Source organism: Bubalus kerabau, chromosome 7, assembly GCF_029407905.1.
Source record: "Bubalus kerabau isolate K-KA32 ecotype Philippines breed swamp buffalo chromosome 7, PCC_UOA_SB_1v2, whole genome shotgun sequence".
Taxonomy (NCBI): Eukaryota; Metazoa; Chordata; class Mammalia; order Artiodactyla; family Bovidae; genus Bubalus; species Bubalus kerabau.
Window position 1 is genome coordinate 70,472,826 of NC_073630.1, and position 21,349 is coordinate 70,494,174.

Sequence of the window (21,349 nt, forward strand, 5' to 3'; positions counted from 1 at the left end):
AAGGAAAAAGAAAACCCTGGCAGTAGGGCTCAGTGAGAAGGAAAAACATTTGATAAAGGAAAAAAACCATTGTCTTTGGAGCCATAAAGATCTTTTTTTTAACCGGAGAAGCCCTAGTTGCTTTACAGTGTTTTATTTTCTGCTGTACAACAAGATGAATCAGCTATGAAAGTGAAAGTGTTAGTCACTCAGTCAAGTCCCACTCTTAGTGACCCCATGGACCATAGCCTGCCAGGCTTCTCTGTCCATGGAATTTTCCAGGCAAGAATACTGGAGTGGGTAGCCATTCCATTCTCCAGGGGATCTTCCCGACTCAGGGATCAAACCCGGATCTATATTTATACATATATCCCCTCCCTCTTGGAACTTCCACGCATCCCACCCCTCTGGGTCACCATGAGCACCGAGCTGAACTCCCCGTGCTATACAGCAGCTTCCCACTAGCTGTCCGTTTTACATATGGCACTGCTCGTATGTCAGTCCCAGTCTCCCAATTAGCCCCCCTCCCCGTGTCCACATGTCTACTCCCTATATCTGCGTTGGCATAAGGATCTTAATTGAGGATTCATCCAACATTTTCTGAGCACTTTGTGCATGTTTACAAAATATAAACAGTTTTGTGATTTTTGTGAAGATATCTATCCTGGGAAAATACTTTGCAAGGTTAAAAAGAAAACAGAAAATTGGATCTTGTTTGAGAATTTTAGGCCTAGAAAGTAAAGAAGATTAATAAAAGCATTCTTCCCCCAAAAGACTAATAAATACCACCATGGTGTACACAGTGATTTTAGGTGGGACTGTACACTGCACTAAAGAACACTGACGACTAGATAATGTGAAAGTGACTCTTTCATACTTTGGATTATGTTAAACAAGAAGTCTGTTTGGGGCTATCATGTTTTATCACAATAACTCTTGCTAATTTCCTTTTGTAACAAAGATAGATCAGACTCCAGACTCAAAGCTGTTATGATAGGAAATGCAGATATTACATTTAAGGTAGTGATCTGCTTTTCTTTCTAAATAAAGTTATTTAGTGAACCTGTTTATAGCAAAATAATAAAAATAATAATGCAAGCTCTGTGTAGTTATGAAGGTGGATGGGTTATAATGTGATATACAAAGATGTGTATCTTGTTCATGTAGAACTACTAAGGTTGCAGAGAACTTGAGAGCAATTGCCCTCCAAGGAGTGGCTCAGTGACCCAAGCCATGTCTTGTAGCTGTACCACCTGAAATTATTCCCAAAAAGAACATCTTGGTCAAACATGGGAAGAAAGGAGACAGTATGGAAAATTGCACACCTGCTCTTCCATGCTTCTAACTGGAAAGTTTTGCACATCCCTTCCATTCACATTTCTTTGGTCCAAGCAAGACACAGCCATGCTTCATTTCAAGGAAGTGGGGAAATGCAATTCTTTTGAATGTTTATTAGAGGCAGAGAATGAGATATTGGTGATCAACAGTGATATCTACCACCTACTTAAATGGATAAAGTTTGAAGTTCACTGGATTAAAGTATTATCTCAAAGAAGAAACAGACCACTAAGTGACTATATGGAAAAATAAGGAGAAAATCCTAATACTTCATGGAGCATGTGTGTATGTTAGTCACTTAGTTGTGGGGACTCTGTGACCCCATGGACTGTAGTCCACCACGCTCCTCTGTCCATGGGGTTTCCCAGGCAAGCATACTGGAGTAGATTGCCAGTCCCTTCTCCAGGGGATCTTCCTGACCCAGAGATCGAACCTGGGTCTCCCACACTGCGGGCAGATTCTTTACCGTCTGAGCCACCTGGAAAGCCCAAGCATGGACAATACAGAATGAGCTAGTCATCAGAGTTACTTTTTGGCATTTGATTTCATTTTATATAACTTCAACAGTGATATGAACTATTCATGAAGGATGCTCTTGTGCTTCAATATTTTGTGTTTTGTTCACTGATTTGTTATACCATTTACCCACTGCTTAAATACAATGTTTCTTCAAAAGAGCAGATTTTGCCAGACTGTGAAACTATCAGAGTGTATTCATTTCCCTTGCTATTCTTATCTTGCAGACTTGGATCCACCTGCTGGTCATCGTTGGGAGCATCTTGTGCTATTTTTGCTTTGCCTTGGCTTTTGGAGCCATGTGTGTAACTTGCAACCCACCATCCAACCCCTACTGGATTATGCAGGAGCACATGGCAGATCCAGTGTTCTACTTGGTTTGTGTTCTCACAACCTGTGTTGCTCTACTGCCCAGGTATGGTATTTGTTTTATCATCAAGAGAGTAAGCAAAATCATAGGTTTAGAACTCTTCTAGCAACTACTAAGAATAGATGGTTAGACCATCATGTTTAGTAGTAGAAAAGTCGGTCTGTGTGGTAGTTAAAATATTGGTTTTATCTCTTTTACCAGAGTACAAAAGTGGCTTAAGCAAATGAAAAGATTTATTTCTCTTTCAAGAAAATTTCTAGTCTGGTTGATAGTCCACAGGGATAGGGCAGTTTTGCTTCCCAAAGTTATTGAAGGACTCAGATCCTTTCCTTTGTCTGTTTTGTTCTGCCATCTCCCAAGGGCGTTGCCTTCATTTGCATGACTGAAGCAGGTCACCACCAGTCCACTCTGGTCCTGGATCCCTGCCCTGCATCTCTGCCTTCAGGAGGGAGAAAGACAAGATGGAGGGCGTGCAGCTTTCCAACTTTCCTCTTTTTATTCTTTTTCATAATGATATGACCCAGATGTAATATCCATCATTGCTCATATCTCATTACCTAGAATCTGGGTATGCAGAACTCTGAGTGGCTAAAATCTGGTGGTTTCTGAAAAAGGGGAGAATGGGTACTGAGGGACATGTAGCAGTCTCAACTAAAACCTATAAACTTTGAAAGCTTACCTCCTTTCGGACTTCAGTTATCTTCCTCATTTAAGTTTAACTTTGTGGATGTTTCTCATGTGGATGGAAATGGCTAAGATGTATGCCTGGGTTTTTACTCTGTAGGTTTTTACTCTATAGGTTCCTCAGACTCTTTAGAGCTCTTCCCCTTTGTAGTTTTATGTAGCTGTTTAGCTGAAAACACTATAGCAAAGAATTGTTCTCCCTTTATAAATATGATATAAACATCAAAATGATGATTTCATATTATTTGCTCACAGGGTTGACAAATTGGCTCACAAGCAACTCTGACCTGCTGCCTGTTTTTATAAATAACATTTTATTGGAACATAGACATACTTAATAATTTATGTACTGTCTATGGCTGCTTTTGCATTATAATAGCAGAGTTGAATAGTTCCAACACAGACTGTCTGGTGCCCCAAGCCTTACTGTCTGGCCTATTGGATGAAAGTTTGCCAACCCCAATCTGTCACATCATCATAAGTAACAATGGGCGCAGACCTTTTGTTGTGGATAGACATCCCTTCTAGAAATGCATAAGAAAAACCCACCTGAGTCATTCTGTGGTGGCTACGATTATATACTTAACTCAGTTTACCAGGGATATTGTTGCTTCTGTAGTTCTCAATGTAATTACCAACTTTCAGATTAAAAACTGACAAGATGAACATGTAAAATTTATGAAGAAACACTTACTTTAAAATTGGAGCCTGAACATTTTTTTCAAGTGCATTAACAGTACAGTTTTACCTATTATTGTTGTAGTAACCTGAAAAAACAAACAAGCCCCTAACCCAGCGATCCCACTACTGGGCAATATACTCTGAGAAAACCATAATTGAAAAAGTCACATGTGCCCCAGTATTCACAGCAGCACTATTTACAGTGGCCAGGACATGGAAGCAACCTAGATGTCCATCGATGGATGAATGGATAAAGAAGACGTGGTATATATACACAATGAAATATTCAGCCATAAAAAGGAATGAAATAGTGCCATTTGCAGAGAAGCAGGGGGAGATTTGACACAGACAGGAGAATGCACTTTGACCATGGTAACAGAAATACCTTGGTCACAAGGCAAGGAATGCCTGCAGCCACCAGAAGCTGGAAGAGGCAAGAAATGAATTATCTACAAGAGGAAGCAAGGCCTTTCTGGCACCTTGATTTTGTTGTTCAGTTCAGTCACTCAGTCATGTCCAACTCTTTGCAACCCCATGGACTGCGCATGCTAGGCTTCCCTGTCCATCACCAACTCCTGGAGCTTGCTCAAACTCATGTCCATCGAGTCAGTGATGCCATCCAACCATCTCATCCTCTGTCATCTGCTGCTCCTGCCTTCAGTCTTGCCCAGCATCAGGGTCTTTTCCAGTGAGTCAGTTCTTTGCATCAGGTGGCCAAAGTATTGGAGTTTTAGCTTCAGCATCAGTCCTTCCAGTGAATATTCAGGGCTGATTTCCTTTAGGATGGACTGGTTTCATCTCCTTGCAGTCCAAGGGACTCTCAAGAGTCTTCTCTAACACCACAGTTCAAAAGCATCAATTCTTCAGCACTCAGCTTTCTTTATAGTTCAGCTCTCACATCCATACATGACTACTGGAAAAACCATAGCTTTGAGTAGACGGACCTTTGTTAGCAAAGTAGTGTTTTTGCTTTTAAATATGATGTCTAGTTTGGTCATAGCTTTTCTTCCAAGGAGCAAGCGTCTTTTAATTTCATGGCTGCAGTCACCATCTGCAGTGATTTTGGAGCCCAAGAAAATAAAGTCTGTTACGGTTTCCATTGTTTCCCTATCTATTTGCCATGAAGTGATGGGACTGGATGCCATGACCTTTGTTTTTTGAGTGTTGAGTTTTAAGCCAGCTTTTTCACTCTCCTCTACCACTTTCATCAAGAGGCTCTTTAGTTCCTCTTCTCTTTCTGCTGTAAGGGTGGCGTCATCTGCGTATCTGAGGTTATTGATGTTTCTCCCAGCAATCTTGATTCCAGTTTGTGCTTCATACAGCCTGGCATTTCGCATGATGTACTCTGCTTGTAAGTTAAATAAACAGCGTGACAATACATAGCCTTGACATACTCCTTTCCCAATTTGGAACCAGTCCGTTGTTCCATGTCCAGTTCTAACTGTTGCTTTTTGACCTTCATACAGATTTCTTGTGAGGCAGGTAAGGTGGTCTGGTATTCCCATCTCTTGAAGAAGTTTCCACAGTTTATCATGATCCACACTGTCAAAGGCTTTGCCATAGTCAATAAAGCAGAGGTAGATGTTTTTCTGGAACTCTTTTGCTGTTTTTGTAATCCAGTGGATGTTGGCAATTTGATCTCTGATTCCTCTGCTTTTTCTAAATCCTGCTTAAACACCTGGAAGTTCATGGTTCACGAACTGTTTGAAGCCTGGCCTGAAGAATTTTGAGCATTACTTTGCTAGCATGTAGGATGAGTGCAATTGTACCTTGAACATTCTTTGGCATTGCCTTTCTTTGGGATTGAGATGAAAACACAGATTTCAGAATTCTTGGCCTGCTGAACTGTGAGAAAATCAGGTTCTGTTGTCCTAAGCCAGCACATTTATGGTGCAGCAGCTATAGAAAACAAATGCAGACTTGTATAGGAAGGTGGGTACTGCTGTAATAAATACCTAAAAATGTGAAATAGGCTTTGAAATTAGATAATAAGCAGATCCTGGAAAAATTGTGAGGTACGTAATAGACTGTTGAATTTTGAGGCATGTATGCAGACTGTCAATAGAACTAGGGACCTTAAAGTACCTGCTGGTGAAAATTCAGAAGAAAGTAGAAAGCGTGGTCAAGATATCTTGGAAAATACATAAATGGTCATTAATGGAATACTGCTAGAAATGTGGGGAGAAGGCAATGGCACCCCACTCCAGTACTGTTGCCCGGAAAATCCCATGGATGGAGGAGCCTGGTAGGCTGGAGTCCATGGGGTCGCTAAGAGTCAGACACGACTGAGTGACTTCACTTTCACTTTCCACTTTCATGCATTGGAGAAGGAAATGGCAACCCATTCCAGTGTTCTTGCCTGGAGAATCCCAGGGACGGGGGAGCCTGGTGGGCTGCCGTCTATGGGGTCGCACAGAGTCGGACACGACTGAAGCGACTTAGCGGCAGCAGCAGCTAGAAATGTGAGTGTTAAAGGTACTCCTGGCAAAGTCTCAAGGAAATGAGAAACACTATTGGAAATTGCAGGAAAGGGAGTCTTGGCAATATAGTGGCAGAAAGCTTAGCTGAATTGTGTTCTACTGTTATGTGGAAAGCAGAATTTGTAAGTGATGAACTTGGGTATTTAGCTGAGGAGTTTTCAAAGTGTTGAAGGTTTGGTCTAGTTTCTTCTTGTTGCTTATTTATAGAAACTTAGCAACTGAACAACAACTTGGGAAAATGTGAAGGAAAAGAGATTTAGGGAAGGTACTATTAAGTCCAAAGAAACTAGATTTAGAAAATCCTCAGCCTACCCAGATTTTAAAAGTTGCTAAAATTAGGCAATTTGCTATTGGGAGTATGCTCGAAAGAGAGGGCTAAGGGTGTGGCTGAACAGCCTTTGCTGGTGCTGAAGAGATTGGGTGTGTGACTCATGGATCCTCTCAGTCACCAAGGAAGCAGGTGAGAAACACAGGAAAGATCTGTGGCGGACCCTCTTATCTAATGGCATAAATGCCCATAACATACATTGGAGACTCAACAAGGTTTTTGCAAATGTTCTTGTTATTTAGTTGCCAAGTCATCTCTGACTCTTTGCAACCCTATGAACTGTAGCCCACCAGGCTCCTCTGGCCATGGAATTTCCCAGGCAAGAATATTAGAGAGGATTGCCATTTCCTTCTCCAGAGGATCTTCCTGACTGAAGGATTGAGCCCATGTCTCCAGTACTGGCAGGCAGATTCTTTACTGCTGAACCACCAGGGAAGCCCCTAAATACTGTCAGCTTGGCCTGAAGGGGTCAAGTTTGTGGTAATTTGTTACAATAGCCATAGAAAACTAGAAGCTAGCATTTTAAAAAATACTGTGCCAACGCTTTGCCTGCTTCACATGTATTGTCTCATTTAACTTAACAGACTATTGACTAGGGGATTGTTGAAGAAACTAACACCTATGGCATTAGTACATCTCTGGTCATTAACATGATAACATTAAGACTGTAATGTAGCTCTGTTAGTATCTCTACTTTTATTACAGATTTTATTTTTTATTGGACAATCAGGAACTCATTATTTTCTCAGTGTTTAATAAACATTAATTTCATGTCATCTCCATTTTATAGTTCACTTATCCTCCTTATTTACCTCAAGAAGGGCCACCAGACCCTTTTACTTTTTCTAATCGGTGAGTATTTTTTGTAGTCCATAATGCATTCAAGGTGAATGTAATTCTGTGATGCTTTTTGTAACCTAGGTTTATATACAGAGTTCTTCAGGGATCCCTCTTTCCATCTCCAATTCTGAGGGCAAAACACTTGGACAGACTTCCTGCAGAGGAGAGGATTGAAGCTCTCAAGAAGTGGAGAGGGACTGGGCAGATGGATCAGTTGACATCTAAGTATGCTGACCACTCAGCTGTTGAGTCAGAGAGAATACCCATTTATGACCCGTCTGCTGTCTTTGCAGTGATGTCGGCAACTCCTTGTGCTGTTGAGAAAGGAAACTTACCTGTATGTGAAACTGCTTTAGACTCGGACTTCTCTGAAACTAAGGCCTCAGGGATGGCTGGACCCTCAAAGGATTAAAAAAAGCAGGATATCCTTCTTGGAGATGCCAGTATTCCATCAAGTTTGGGAAAGCAACTTTGAAGAGGCTCCTTTGCCAAAGCAGCATGACTTGATTTTTCCTTAAGGGACAAGAACATTTTACTGGAAATGTTTGGAAAAGCCTATGTGATGACTTTTACTGTTTGTTTGTGGATCCATGTGTAACGGACATTAGAATTTGACCTGGAGAGAGTTTAGAGAAGTGAAATATTTAGTTCAGATTCAAATGCTTTCATGAAACTTTTTGGATTTTGTGAAAGCATTTTAGTTGTTCTATAAATGCAAATATTTTCAAGAGGATTCATTTGGGACATATATTTATTTGACTCTGCTCAGTGTTCTCCTGAGATGGAGTCTTCCTGAGAAAGGGGCAGCGGGGATGCCAGGGGTCCATGGAGATGCATTCCTCTCTTGGCTTCTAGTCAAAAGAAGACTTTTTATGAGGTCTGCCTCTGTACACATGCTGTCAGTGAGGTGATAGAGGCCATAGGTAAGGAAAATGGAATCAGTTGAGTCCAGGCCACCTTGGCAATTTCCTGTATTCTAAAACTGACAGTAGCTGGATCAAAATGAGACAATCAAAGCAGTCTTCAGGAGACCGTTTGAGGGTTTATCGTCTTTACCCTATAACTTTCCTGGCATGCAAATACTTTCAAGCTCTTTTCAACCTCTAAAAATGAGGTATTATAAACTGACACTGATACAGGTGATTCTCAGGAGAATTCTATGAGGTTCTTAGATTTGCTCTTAATTACATTTAGGACATGAAAGTCTATACCAAGTCCATTGCTGTTGCAAATCATGTATGCTGGCTTTAATTGAAACAAGGAAACTAGTTTCTACCATAACTGCCAGGTATTATTATAAGATCATGTATTCTTGTCGAGTTCTTTTAAAATTCTGTATCCATTCATCTGAAAATTATCAGCCAACCCAGAACTTCCTTCATGAAATCTCCATGCTAATGTTCTATGTCTGTATCAAGCTCTTCTTAATGACTATGCAGCTGTGTTCTCAGGGCTTAAGTTTCTACCTGTTGCCTACTGTTCTGGTCTGATATTTTTTGTAGCCTTCTAATATTATTGCAAATGGTCTTTTATACAGACTGATTTCTAGCATATCCAAAATCCCATATGGCTAATGGAGGTAGCTATCTGCTTTCTTATGATTTTTTAAAACTTTTTAATAAATAACATATATTAAAAGCTGTCATAACTCTGGTACTCATCAAATCCAATAGTAATTGGTACCAGAACTGAGAAGGAAAATCCCAAAGCAATACCTTTAAAGAATATTGTTTGACCTATCCTTATATGGTAAAGTCAGTGGTGTCGTATCATCTGTTATCTTCATAGCAACTAGCATTTACTCCTTGAGATCATCATCTTCTGATAAATAAAAATTTAGAGATATATTCACTTAAAAAAGATTAGAATCTAAGGAATGAGTCCAAAAGACTAAAAAAAGGTCAGTCTCTCTGATATAAATTATCTGTACACGACAGCTCATGTTATGGGTCTACAACTTCTTGTCTACAATTCAGCAATCCCAGGAACTCGGAAAATTGAAAAAGTTTTCATAAATTAAGCACAAATACAATGGGTTAAACAGATACAAGACTATTTATTTAATATATTCATATATTTTGCCACAAAAATATTAATAACTTTATTACTGTGCTACTAAACATTTTAATATTATGCTTTTTAAATTTTTTAAAATTCTGGATTCTGAGACACATCTGGTCCTCAGGCAGAGATTTGGGGTCTTTATAAAGCCTTTAAAGATTCTCATTTCCAAGTGAATAACTCTTATGCAAAGTTTCCTAAGCTGATGTTCCAGCATTTTCGGTAAGTATTCAGCATATTTTACCAAATTTGAGGGAGCCCAATTTGCTCCTAGTAGCCAAGAAAAATTAACATTATATATTTGTGATATAATTTTTACCCCAAAAGATTTATAAAGGAATTGGATTAGATTCCCAAAATGTGTTCTAGAAGACAAAAATCCTTATCCTCTTACCAGGGCTAAGGTTTTCCTTGGACACACAATGGGTGATTAGAGATTATCGCAAACTCTTTCAGACTCATCAAAGAGTAGTGGCATTTAAAAGAGCATGTTCCTGGGGGAGTGAGATAAAAGACAAGTAAATTTTGATTGGTGGGGAACTGACTGCCAACTTATAATCGTGGGAAACATTTTCTGGCGCTTGCTCCATGTTTTACATCCAATTCAAATTTTATTTGTATTAAGGGTTATTTAAAATAACTACAGTATATACATTTCACTGAACATAAGTTGAGCATAGTTGTCCCATTATATAACAGAACTGATGTATGTTCTTAAGCTTTCATACAGTTGTGACCATAATTTCAGTTGCTGGATTTTACATTCTCGATAGGTTTATACAAACTACAGAACAAGAGATGAATCACATGGAAAGTGTCAAGACAGCTTTGCGAATGTCACCTATGCAAACACATAGAAGAGAGTACAAAACGACGTGTATAAAACTGCAAGTAGTCTCTGGGGGTGCTGGGGCAGCCCAGGCTGCAGAGGAAATCCTTTGTTGTTGTTTAGGTGCTTAGTCGTGTCCTACTCTTTGAGACCCCATGGACTGTAGCCTGCCAGGTTCCTCTGTCCATGGGATTTCCCAGGCAAGAATACTGGAGTGGGTTGCCATTTTGTTCTCCAGAGGATCTTCCCAACCTAGGGATTGAACCAGTGTCTCCTGCATTGGCAGGAAGATTCTTCACTGCTGAGCCACCAGGAAAGCCCATAAATTAAATTAGGTACATGTGAATATTTGTGTTTTGAAGGTTTTTAGTGGGAAAAAAAATACTTTAACCACCAATTACTTTATAAATTGATGTGCATCATGACATAGTACTTAAAAGCATATTTAATTTTTTAATTATCAATGGGAAGAAATGGCAACACCAGCTATTAAATATCTTTTAAGAAAAGTTACAAAATGTTTTTATTCATGCAAAAAGTTTACTGTGCTTTGAAATACATCTCTGTGACCTTATTGGTATGGATGAACAGAGAAAAACTGGAAAATACTTAGGTGTGGGGTGCAATTTAATTTCCTTAAAAAATTGCATCTCTCCACTCTATAGCAAGCCCTCCTTTAGCAAAGTTTAACCTCAACTTCATTGTCACAAAGACAGAAAGAAATTTTTCCCACAAATAGTTTCCCAGTTGTCAAAATCTCAGTTGGCTAACTGATACAGAATGAACAAACCCTAACTCTGGGAAGGGTCTATGGAGACTTTTCTATGCAATTACAGCCTGGATTTAAATTCTAAATGGGCAGTCTTTTCATATCAAGTGCTAATATTGATGTGAAAAGAACTTTGTGGTCAATGGGATTTGCTCTTTCAGCTACCTAAATGGATGCTCTGTCTTTCATAAGTTCTCAGAATTATGTAAACTTTAGAATAATAATGAATAACTTAAGCATGTAAATTATCTTGGCTTTTCATAAATCAAAAGCAAGCCTCTGATGTTGTTATTGAAATTTGCCACTATGCTGTTATGCTGGAGAAATTTTCATTTTGCTGGCAAAGATTCATTAGCCTGGATCTCAACGTCCTTTTGTGACTGGACAAGAGGGAACTTTCTCTAACCTGTTACCCTGGTGCCTACACTTTTCTCTTTCCCAAGTTGACCATTTCACTTTACAGTTGAGGTTAGGCCTGCCTGGCAGAAGAACAAACTCGGTTTTGCTTTGGTTTTTAAAAGATTTTCATTCAACTTGAAGTAAGAGAAAAACAGAACTGGAAAAAAAAAAAAAAAAACTGCTTGAAATTCGACTGAGAGAAACATGAACATTTACAGTGCGCTGTGGAGCATCCCTGTCTATGAAAAGTGCTCCTGTACAGCCCTCTACAGGACGTCCTCCACCGTCGGAAAGGCCGTTTTCTTTGAATGTTGCTGGAAAAAGTCTCTGATCATCTTTGAAATTAGTTTAGGAGAAAGGTATGGATGTATATTTGCCTTTCAATCCATTTGACAAAGTATGTCACGTTGCTGTAAACTCCAGGCCCCAGGACTTTGGAAAAGCAGACGGAGCCCCATGAAGTTAAGCCAAATAATGTCCACTGTCCTCCCGGCTTCTCACAAACTAGAGGCCCACCACTGTCGCCCTGTAACGAAGAGTGGTGGATGTTAGTCACTGGTATTTCAGAGCCCTCATGTGTCCACGCTATCCTGAGGGTAAAACAAAGCCCAACCCAGCTTAACCAATGTCCTGAAAAATTTCAACAAAGGTCTCATTGTTAATGTGTGAAGGGAACATGCTGTCCCCTACATAAACAGAACTTCCAAATGAACATTTTAAATCTTGATCTTTTAAAGAATAGAGGTGGCTTGGGAAAGGGCTATATTCTTTTTTTTCTGTGAAATTGGAGGACATTTTGTCATTTCTTACACTTAATCAAATATATCAAACTTTTTTTTTTTAATTTAAGTATATCAGGACTGAGTCCCTAACTGATCTAATTCTTTTAATTTTGATCCAGTTTATAAATGTAGAACATGTTCAAGGATAAAGTTTTCTCGCAAAAAATAGTGCTAGAAAAATCTAAAAATAAGTCACTTCCAGGATTCTTGCTGTGTGAATGAATGTATTAAGTAAAACACACTCAGGGTAAGAAAAACTTAATACTTACTGTATTTAATAGAAAAGAATTAGCATGCTTAAATAGAAAATACCACATAAGAATTACAGTAAAACTTATTATAATGTATACATAGAGATTTCATTTGCATAGAGAGATTCATTCTTAATATTTAAGTCTAGGTATTATAGTTAAGTGAAAGTGAAATTGCTCAGTCGTGTCCGACTCTGCGACCCCATGGACTGTAGCCCTCCAGGCTCCTCTGTCCGTGGGATTTTCCAGGCAATAGTCCTGGAGTGGATTGCCATTTCCTTCTCCAGGGGATCTTCCCAACCCAGGGATCAAACCCGGGTCTCCCACATTGTAGACAGACGCTTTACCATCTGAGCCACCAAGGAAGGCTAAATATTTCTTTGAGCCACTTTTTTTTTTGCGGGGGGAAGTGGGGGGCAGGTGGCGGCAAGAATACTGGAGTGGGTTGCCATTCCCTTCTCCAGGAGATCTCCCTGACCCAGGGATTGAACCCAGGTCTCCCGCATTGTAGGCTGACGCTTTACCATCTGAACCACCAGGGAAGCTATTACAGTTAAGTTTTATTCACTTTTCTTTGTCCGCATATAATTAAAACACTATGGCTTTAAAAATGCTAATATTTTCTACATCTGAAAAGATGAGACTATGAGAGATGTGTTCTGCATGGCCTCAAAAGAGAAGGATAGATACTCTAGAAAAGAAGTAAGTATGTGGACTCACGATAGATATTTACAAAATACTCCTTGCTTTGCAAGAATTTCAAACTTGGAAGTGTATCTATGGTCCTCCCACTTGGTAATGTTGAGAAATAGAAATCGTGTTTATCGATGCTCTCCCAAACACCTTCCCTGTGTTAATTTATTTAATTCTCATGAAATAACTACAGGTTAATAATTATTATTTACATGTTACTACTTATATAAATATAAATATTTAAATATATAATAATAATTGTTATAATTTATCCCTCCCTGCTTTGGTATCTATAAGTTTGTTTTCTATGTCTGTAAATCTGTTTCTGTTGTATATATAGATTCATTATTTTTTCAGTTCAGTTGCTCAGTCATGTTCGACTCTTTGCAACCCCCATGGACTGCAGCACGCCAGGCTTCCCTATCCATCACCAACTCCCAGAGCCTACTCAAACTCATGTCCCTAGAGTCAGTGATGCCATCCAACCACCTCATCCTCGGCTGTTTCCTTTTCCTCCTGCCTTCAATCTTTCCCAGCATCAGGGTCTTTTCCAATGAGTCAGTTCTTCTCATCTGGCCCACTAATTTGTTTTTGCTTCTATTTCTTTTGCTTTGGGAGGCTGACCTAAAAAAGTATTGCTACAATTTATATCAAAGAATGTTTTGCCTATGTAATCTTCTAGGAGTTTTGTGGCATGTCTTATATTTAGGCCTTTAGACTTTTAATTTTTGTATAATTATAATAATTATGTATAATTTTTATTGTAATTTCATTGATTTACATGTAGCTGTCCAGCTTTCCCAACACCACTTATTGAAGAGATTGTCTTCTCTGCATTGTATTCTTGCCTCAGAGATTTACCATAAATGTGTGGGTTTATATTTGGCCTCTATCCTGTTCCACTGATCCATATGTCTGTTACCATGCTATTTTGATTACTGTAGCTTTGTAGTATAATCTAGAATGAGTGTGTCTCCAAGTTTTGTTCTTTTTTTCTCAGAGTTGCTTTGTCAATTCTGGATCCTCTGTGATTCCACATAAATTTTAGAATTTTTTTTTTTTTTTACAGAACTAGAACAAATAAAAGTCACAAGTATTTTGACAGTTCAGTTCAGTCACTCAGTCATGTCTGACTCTGCAACCCCCATGGACTGTAGCACGCCAGGCCTCCCTGTCCATCACCAACTCCCGGAGTTTATTCAAACTAAGGTCCATTGAGTCGGTGATGCTATCCAGCCATCTCATCGTCTGTCGTGCCCTTCTCCTCCCACCTTCAATCTTTCCCAGCATCAGGGAAAGAGTCAGTTCTTCACTGATCAGGATTTTTTAACAGGGGTGGCATTAAATATGTAGATTACTTTGGGTAGTATGACCATTTTTATAGTACTAATTCTTTCAATCCTAAAGCATTGGATATCTTTCCATTTCTTTGAATCATCTTCAGTGTTCTTTACAATGTTTTAGTTTTCAGTACATAGGGATTTTCACCTCCTTGGTTAAGTTTATTCTTAGGTATTTTTTAACATGATTTTAAAAATGATTTTTTTTTCAATTTTTTCTTTCTGATATTCCATTTAGTGTAAAGAAATGCAATAGCTTTCTGTATATGAATCTTGTATTCTGTTACCTGGCCAAATTCACTTATTAGTTCTAATAGTTTTTGTATGGAGACTTTAGGATTCTCTATATCGAGTATCATATCCTCTGCAAATAATGACAGTTTTCTTCCCCTTAAAGGTTTTCAGTTTTTCACCATTGGGTATTATGCTGGCTGTAAGTTTGTCACAAATCGCTTTTATTATGTTGAGATATAGTCCCTCTATACCCACTTTGTGGTGTGAACGTTAGCAAATTGAACAATAAAAACCATATTATCGTCTCAATAAACGTAGAAAAAGCTTTGGACAAAACTCCATACCCATTTTTTTAAAAGTGGGCATAGAGGGAACATAACTCAGCATAATAAAGGCATATATGGGCTACCCTGGTTCAATTTCCTGGATCAGGAAGATCCCCCAGAGAGGGGATAGGCTACCCACTCCAGTATTCTTGGGCTTCCCTGGTGGCTCAGTTGGTAAAGAATCTACCTGCAATATGGGAGACCTGGATTCAATACCTGGGTTGGAAAGATTCCCCTGGAGGAGGACATGGCAACCCACTCCAGTATTCTTGCCTGGAGAATCCCCATGGACAGAGGAGGCTGGCAGGCTACAGTCTATGGGGTCACAAAGAATCAGACGCAACTGAGCACAGCACAGCATGTGACAAACCCACAGCTAAACATCATATTCAATGGTGAAAAGCTGAAAGCATTTCCTCTAAAATTAGGTACAAGACAAAGATGTCTTCTCTTGCCACTTCTACTCAACATAGTTTTGAGAGTCCCAGCAATAGCAATCAGAGAAGAAAAAGAATAGTAATCCAAATTATGAAAAGTAAAATGGTCACTGTTTGCAGATGACATAACTACATGTAGAAAATCCTAAAGATGCTACAAGAAAACTATTAGAACTCATCAATGAATTTGGTACAGTTGCAGGATACAAAATTAATACATAGAAATACGTTGAATCTCTAGACACTAACAATGTAAGATCAGAAAGAGAAATTAAGGAAACAATCCTATTTACTGTTTCATCAAAAAAATAAAATACCTTGGAATAAACATACCTAAGGAGACAAAAGACCTCTATTCATAAAACTATAAGATACTGATGTAACAAATTGAAGAAAACACAAATAAATGGAAAGATATACCTACCATGTTCATGGATTAGAAGAATCAGTATTGTCCAAATGACTATTACCCAAGGCAATTTACAGATTCAATGCAATCCCTATCAAATTACTATGTCATTTTTTGCAGATCTAGAACAAAAAAATCTTATAACTTGTATGGAAACACAAAAGATCCCAAATAACCAAAGCAATCTTGAGAAAGAAAGAAAAGCTGAGAAATCAGGCTCTGTTTCTTCAGAATATATTGTAAAGCTACAGTAATCAAAGCAGTATGGTACTGGCCCAAAGACAGTCTTATAGATCAATGCAACAGGATAGAAAGCCTAGAAATAAGTCCAAATAGCTATGGTCAATTAATATGACAAAGAAAGCAAGAATATACAATGGAGAAAAGATAGTCTCTTCTTCAGTAAGTGGTGCTAGGAAAATTGGAGAGCTACATATAAAAGAATGAAATTAAAATACTCCTTAACACTATGCACAAAAATAAACTCAAAGACCTAAATGTAAGACTGGATATTACAAAACTCTTAGAGGAAAACGTAGACAGAACACTGTTTGGTATAAACCCCAGCAAGATCGTTTTCAATCCACCTCCTATAGTAATGAAGATAAAAACAATAACCAAATGAGATTAATTAAATTTAAAAGCTTTTGCACAGCAAATGAAACCACCAAAACAAAAAGACAACTTACAAAAATGGGAGAAAATATTTGCAAAGGATGCAACTAACAAGGGATTAATCTCCAAAATATACAAACAGCTCATGAAGCTCAATATCAAAAAATCAAACAACCCAATCAAAAATGGGCAGGAGAGAAACATTTCTCTAAAGAAGTGTTACAAATGACCAAAAAGAACATGAAAAGATATTCAGCGTTGCTAATTATTAGAGAAATGCAAATCAAAACTACACTGTAGTATCAACTCAGACTAGTCAGAAGAGCCATTATCAAAGTCTACAAACAATAGATGCTGAAGAGGGTGTGGAGAAAAGGTAACCCTTCCTATACTGTAGGTGGGAATGTAAATTGGTACAATCACTATGAAAAATAGTACAGAAGTTCCTTAAAAAACTAAAAATAAAGTTACCATGTGATCCAGCAACTCCTGGACATATATCTGGGGAAAAAAAAAATTCAAAAAGATACATGCACCCCAATATTCATTGCAGCACTATTTACAATAGCCAAAACATGGAAGCAACCTAACTGCCAATAGAATGATAGGTAAAGAAAATATACTACATATATATGATGAATTATTATTCAGCCATGAAAAAGAATGAAATAAAGCCATTTGCACCATCATGGATGGACCTGGAGATTATCACACTAATTGAATTATGTCAGAGAAAGACAAATATCACATCACTTATATTTGGAATCTAAAGAGATGATATAAATGAACTTATTTCCAAAACAGAAATAGACCCACAGGCTTAGAAAACAAACATAGTTATCAAAGGGGAAAGGTGGGGAGGGGGACAAATTAGGAGTTTGGAATTAACATATACACACTACAATGTAGAAAACAGATCACTAACAACGACCTACTGTATAGAATAGGGAATTCTGCTTAATGTTCTATAATAGCATACATGGGGAAAGAATCTGATAAAGAATGGATATAACTGAACCACTTTCCTGTACACCTGAAACTAACACAATACAGTAACTCACCTATACCCCAATATAAAATAAAAAATAATTATATATGTACATATTACCATTTTAAACCTTATTCCAGTTGTTTTTATAGTTCTTCTTTGAGTTCATTTCTTTTTGTTTTTACTTTTGTGCTTTGATGATTTTCTTTTGAAGTATGCTTGAGTTCCTTTCTTTTAGGTTTTTGTGAAACTATTTTCTATGTGTTTAATTTGTGATTACTATGGAGTTCAAATATGTTGACCCATTACTATAGCTACTTGCTTTAAATTTATTATAGTCACTTTTACAAAAATTCTGATTGCTTTTTAATCTCTGTACTTGCATATTTAAGTGATCTTCAGTCCTTTTCAGTTTCAACATCAGTCCTACCAATGAACGAACACCCAGGACTGATCTCCTTTAGGATGGACTGGTTGGATCTCCTTGCAGTCTGAGGGACTCTCAAGAATCTTCTCCAGCACCACAGTTCAAAAGCATCAATTCTTTGGTGCTCAGCTTTCTTTATAGTCCAACTCTCACAGTCATATATGACCACTGGAAAAACCATAGCCTTGACTAGACGGACCTTTGTTGACAAAGTAATGTCTCTGCTTTTTAATATGCTGTCTGGATTGGTCATAACTTTCCTTCCAAGGAGTAAGCATCTTTTAATTTCATGGCTGCAATCACCATCTACAGTGATTTTGGAGCCCAGAAAAATAAAGTCAGCCACTGTTTCCACTATTTCCCCATGAAGTGATGGGACCAGATGCCATGATCTTCGTTTTCTGAATGTTGAGCTTTAAGCCAACTTTTTCACTCTCCTCTTTCACTTTCATCAAGAGGCTCTTTAGTTCTTCACTTTCTGCCATAAGGGTGGTGTCATCTGCACATCTGAGTTATTGATATTTCTCCTGGCACTCTTCATTCCAGCTTGTGCTTCCTCCAGCCAGCGTTTCTCTTGATGTACTCTGCATAGAAGTTAAATAAACAGGGTGACAATATACAGCCTTGATGGACTCCTTTTCCTATTTGGAACCAGTCTGTTGTTCCATGTCCAGTTCTAACTGTTGCTTCCTGACCTGCATACAGGTTTCTCAAGAGGCAGGTCAGGTGTTCTGGTATTCCCATCTCTTTCAGAATTTTCCACAGTTTATTGTGATCCACACAGTCAAAGGCTTTGGCATAGTCAATAAAGCAGAAATAGATGTTTTTCTGGAATTCTCTTGCTTTTTTGATGATCCAGCAGATGTTGGCAATTTGATCTCTGGTTCCTCTGCCTTTTCTAAAACCAGCTTGAACATCTGGAAGTTCACGATTCACATATTGCTGAAGCCTGGCTTGGAGAATTTTGAGCATTACTTTACTAGTGTGTGAGATGACTACAATTGTGCAGTAGTTGGAGCATTCTTTGGCATTGCTTTTCTTTGGGATTGGAATGAAAACTGACCTTTTCCAGTCCTGTGGCCACTGCTGAGTTTTCCAAATTTGCTGGCATATTGAGTGTGGCACTTTCACAGCATTATCTTTTAGGATATGAAATAGCTCAACTGGAATTCCATCACCTCCACTAGCTTTGTTCCTAGTGATGCTTCCTAAGGCCCACTTGACTTCACATTCCAGGATGTCTGGCTCTAGGTGAGCTAGATCACACCATCATGATTATATGGGTCATGAAGATCTTGTTTGTATAGTTCTTCTGTGTATTCTTGCCACCTCTTCTTAATAACTTCTGCTTCTGTTAGGTCCACACCATTTCTGTCCTTTATTGAGCCCATCTTTGCATGAAATGTTCCCTTGGTATCTCTCACTTTCTTGAAGAGATCTTTACTCTTTCCCATTCTATTGTTTTTCTCTATTTATTTGCAATGATCGCTGAGGAAGGCTTTCTTATCTCTCCTTGCTATTCTTTGGAACTCTGCATTCAAATGGGTATAGCTTTCCTTTTCACTTCTCCTTTTCACAGCTATTTGTAAGGCCTCCTCAGGCAGCCATTTTGCTTTTTTGCATTTCATTTTCTTGGGGCTAAAACTCCAATACTTTGGCCACCTGATGCGAAGAGCTGACTCATTTGAAAAGACCCTGATGCTGGGAAAGATTGAAGGCAAGAGGAGAAGGGGACAACAGAGGATGAGATGGTTGGATGGCATCACCGACTCAATGGACATGGGTTTAGATGGACTCCAGGAGTTGGTGATGGACAGGGATGCCTGGTGTGCTGCGGTTCATGGGGTCACAAAGAGTCGGACACAGCTGAGCAACTGAACTGAACAATCCTTTTACATATTTGCTTCTCCTCTTGTGATTTTTTTTTTCCTTTCCAATAGATTGTTGCTTCTTTTCTACTTGGAGAAGACCCTTTAATATTTATTTTAAGGTTGGTTTACTATTGCTCAATTCTTTCAGTTTTGCTTGTCTGAGAAATTCTTTATCTTTTTCTATTCTAAATGATAATCTTTCTGGGTAGAGTATCCCAGGTTGAACATTTTCTCTTTCAGGTTTGAATATATCATGCCATTTCCTAGCAGTAGTGATCATCATATTCATAACTTACCAATGCCATAAACCTAACTAATGAGAAGCCCTGGTGGCTCAGTGGTAAAGAGTCTGCCTGCCAAGGCAGGAGACATGGGTTCAAACCCTAGGTCAGGAAGAGCCCCTGGAGGAGGAAATGGCAGCCCACTCCATATTCTTGCCTGGAAACATCCATGGACAGAGGAACCTGGTGGGCTACAGTCCATGCAGTCCCAAAGAGTCAGACACAGCTGAGCACACAAGCCCAGCCAAGAAGCATAGGCCTTTCAAGGGGCTGACTAAATTGTTCTGTCTGAAAGCCTGATCGATTTTTAAGCAAAATTTACTGGAAACATTTTTATTAGACATATTCCAGTCTTTTTATCTCCTCTTATATAAAAGAATTAAGATCCTGATTTATGCTGTGCTACGCAACTTAGTGACTGAACCACCACTACCACCACTTATTTATGCTAGTTATTAAAATGGGATATATTTACAGCATGCCTACGTTTCCAGATCAGAAACTTAGCCACATAATTATTTAGACTCTATTTTTTGGAGGATTCTGTGCTAATGTCTAAACAAGTAAGGAGCTATTTTTACCATAAAAGGGCCAAAAGTCCACTTGGATAATGAGAAAAACTTTACATGAAAGCAAAATCTAAGGGCTATAAATAAAAGAGTCTTCAAAAGAATGAGTGATTGCTTCCAGCTGGAGGGGAACATAGGATCCCCTTAAGAGTAGATTTTGAGCTAAGCTTAGTGAGATAAGTGGACATGTTAGCTGGAAACAAGTGAAGCAGCAGCAATTCAAATGAAAGAAGGATACAGATAAAGGCACAATTTGGTCCTCTTTTCCTCTTCATAATATTGGACTTCAGGCCAAAGTTTGTTTGGTTTCTTTATTGAGTCCCATGGTTTCTAGACCTTAACAGAGGACCATGGCCTGCGATGTGTCCTGTTGAGGCGTTAAGGAAGATAATGAGAGGTTCTGATGAATAGACTTGGTAAAAAAGTAGCCTTTTGTCTCTCTCCTTTTCTATCTGGGGTTTTGTTAGAGAGCATCTGGTATGTGTTTAAGATGCCCACATGTGGAACAGCCACCACTAAAGAAGTTGACAGGACCCAGTTCTTATTAGACATTATTATATGAGCATGACTACACCCATGTCTATGTTGGGCCTTAATTTCTCTTTCAAGAATCAGCCTTCCATCCCCTCCCTTTAGCAGTTACCATTTCATTATACAGTTGAGGTTAGGCCTGCCTGGCAAAATAACAAACTCTGTTTTGCTTTGGTTTTTAAAAGACTTTCATTCAACTTGAAGTAAGAGAAAAATAGAATTAAAAAAAAAAAGCTGCGTAAAATTAGACTAAGACAAACTTGAACATTTGCAGTGCACTGTGGAGCATCCCTGTCTGAAAAGTGCTGTAGAGAGCTGTCC

General features: G+C 38.6%; 2 protein-coding genes across 5 annotated transcripts in view; one reads left to right on the plus strand and one right to left on the minus strand.

Moving 5' to 3' along the window:
• ATP10D (ATPase phospholipid transporting 10D (putative)) overlaps nt 1-8,864 on the plus strand; it is a 126,727-nt gene extending 117,863 nt beyond the window's left edge. For 3 of the 4 annotated variants that reach the window (XM_055588481.1, XM_055588482.1, XM_055588479.1), the window contains 2 exons: nt 2,061-2,248; nt 7,298-8,864. In XM_055588481.1, coding sequence (XP_055444456.1) covers nt 2,061-2,248; nt 7,298-7,628 — 519 coding nt within the window. In that variant the 3' untranslated portion in view covers nt 7,629-8,864. The remainder of the gene's footprint in view (nt 1-2,060; nt 2,249-7,297) is intronic. The other variant, XM_055588483.1, reaches the window with a different exon arrangement.
• A 2,753-nt stretch (nt 8,865-11,617) lies between these two features.
• CORIN (corin, serine peptidase) overlaps nt 11,618-21,349 on the minus strand; it is a 268,724-nt gene continuing 258,992 nt past the window's right edge. The window contains exon 22 of the mRNA XM_055588487.1: nt 11,618-11,800. Within this exon, the coding sequence (XP_055444462.1) occupies nt 11,618-11,800 (183 nt within the window). The remainder of the gene's footprint in view (nt 11,801-21,349) is intronic.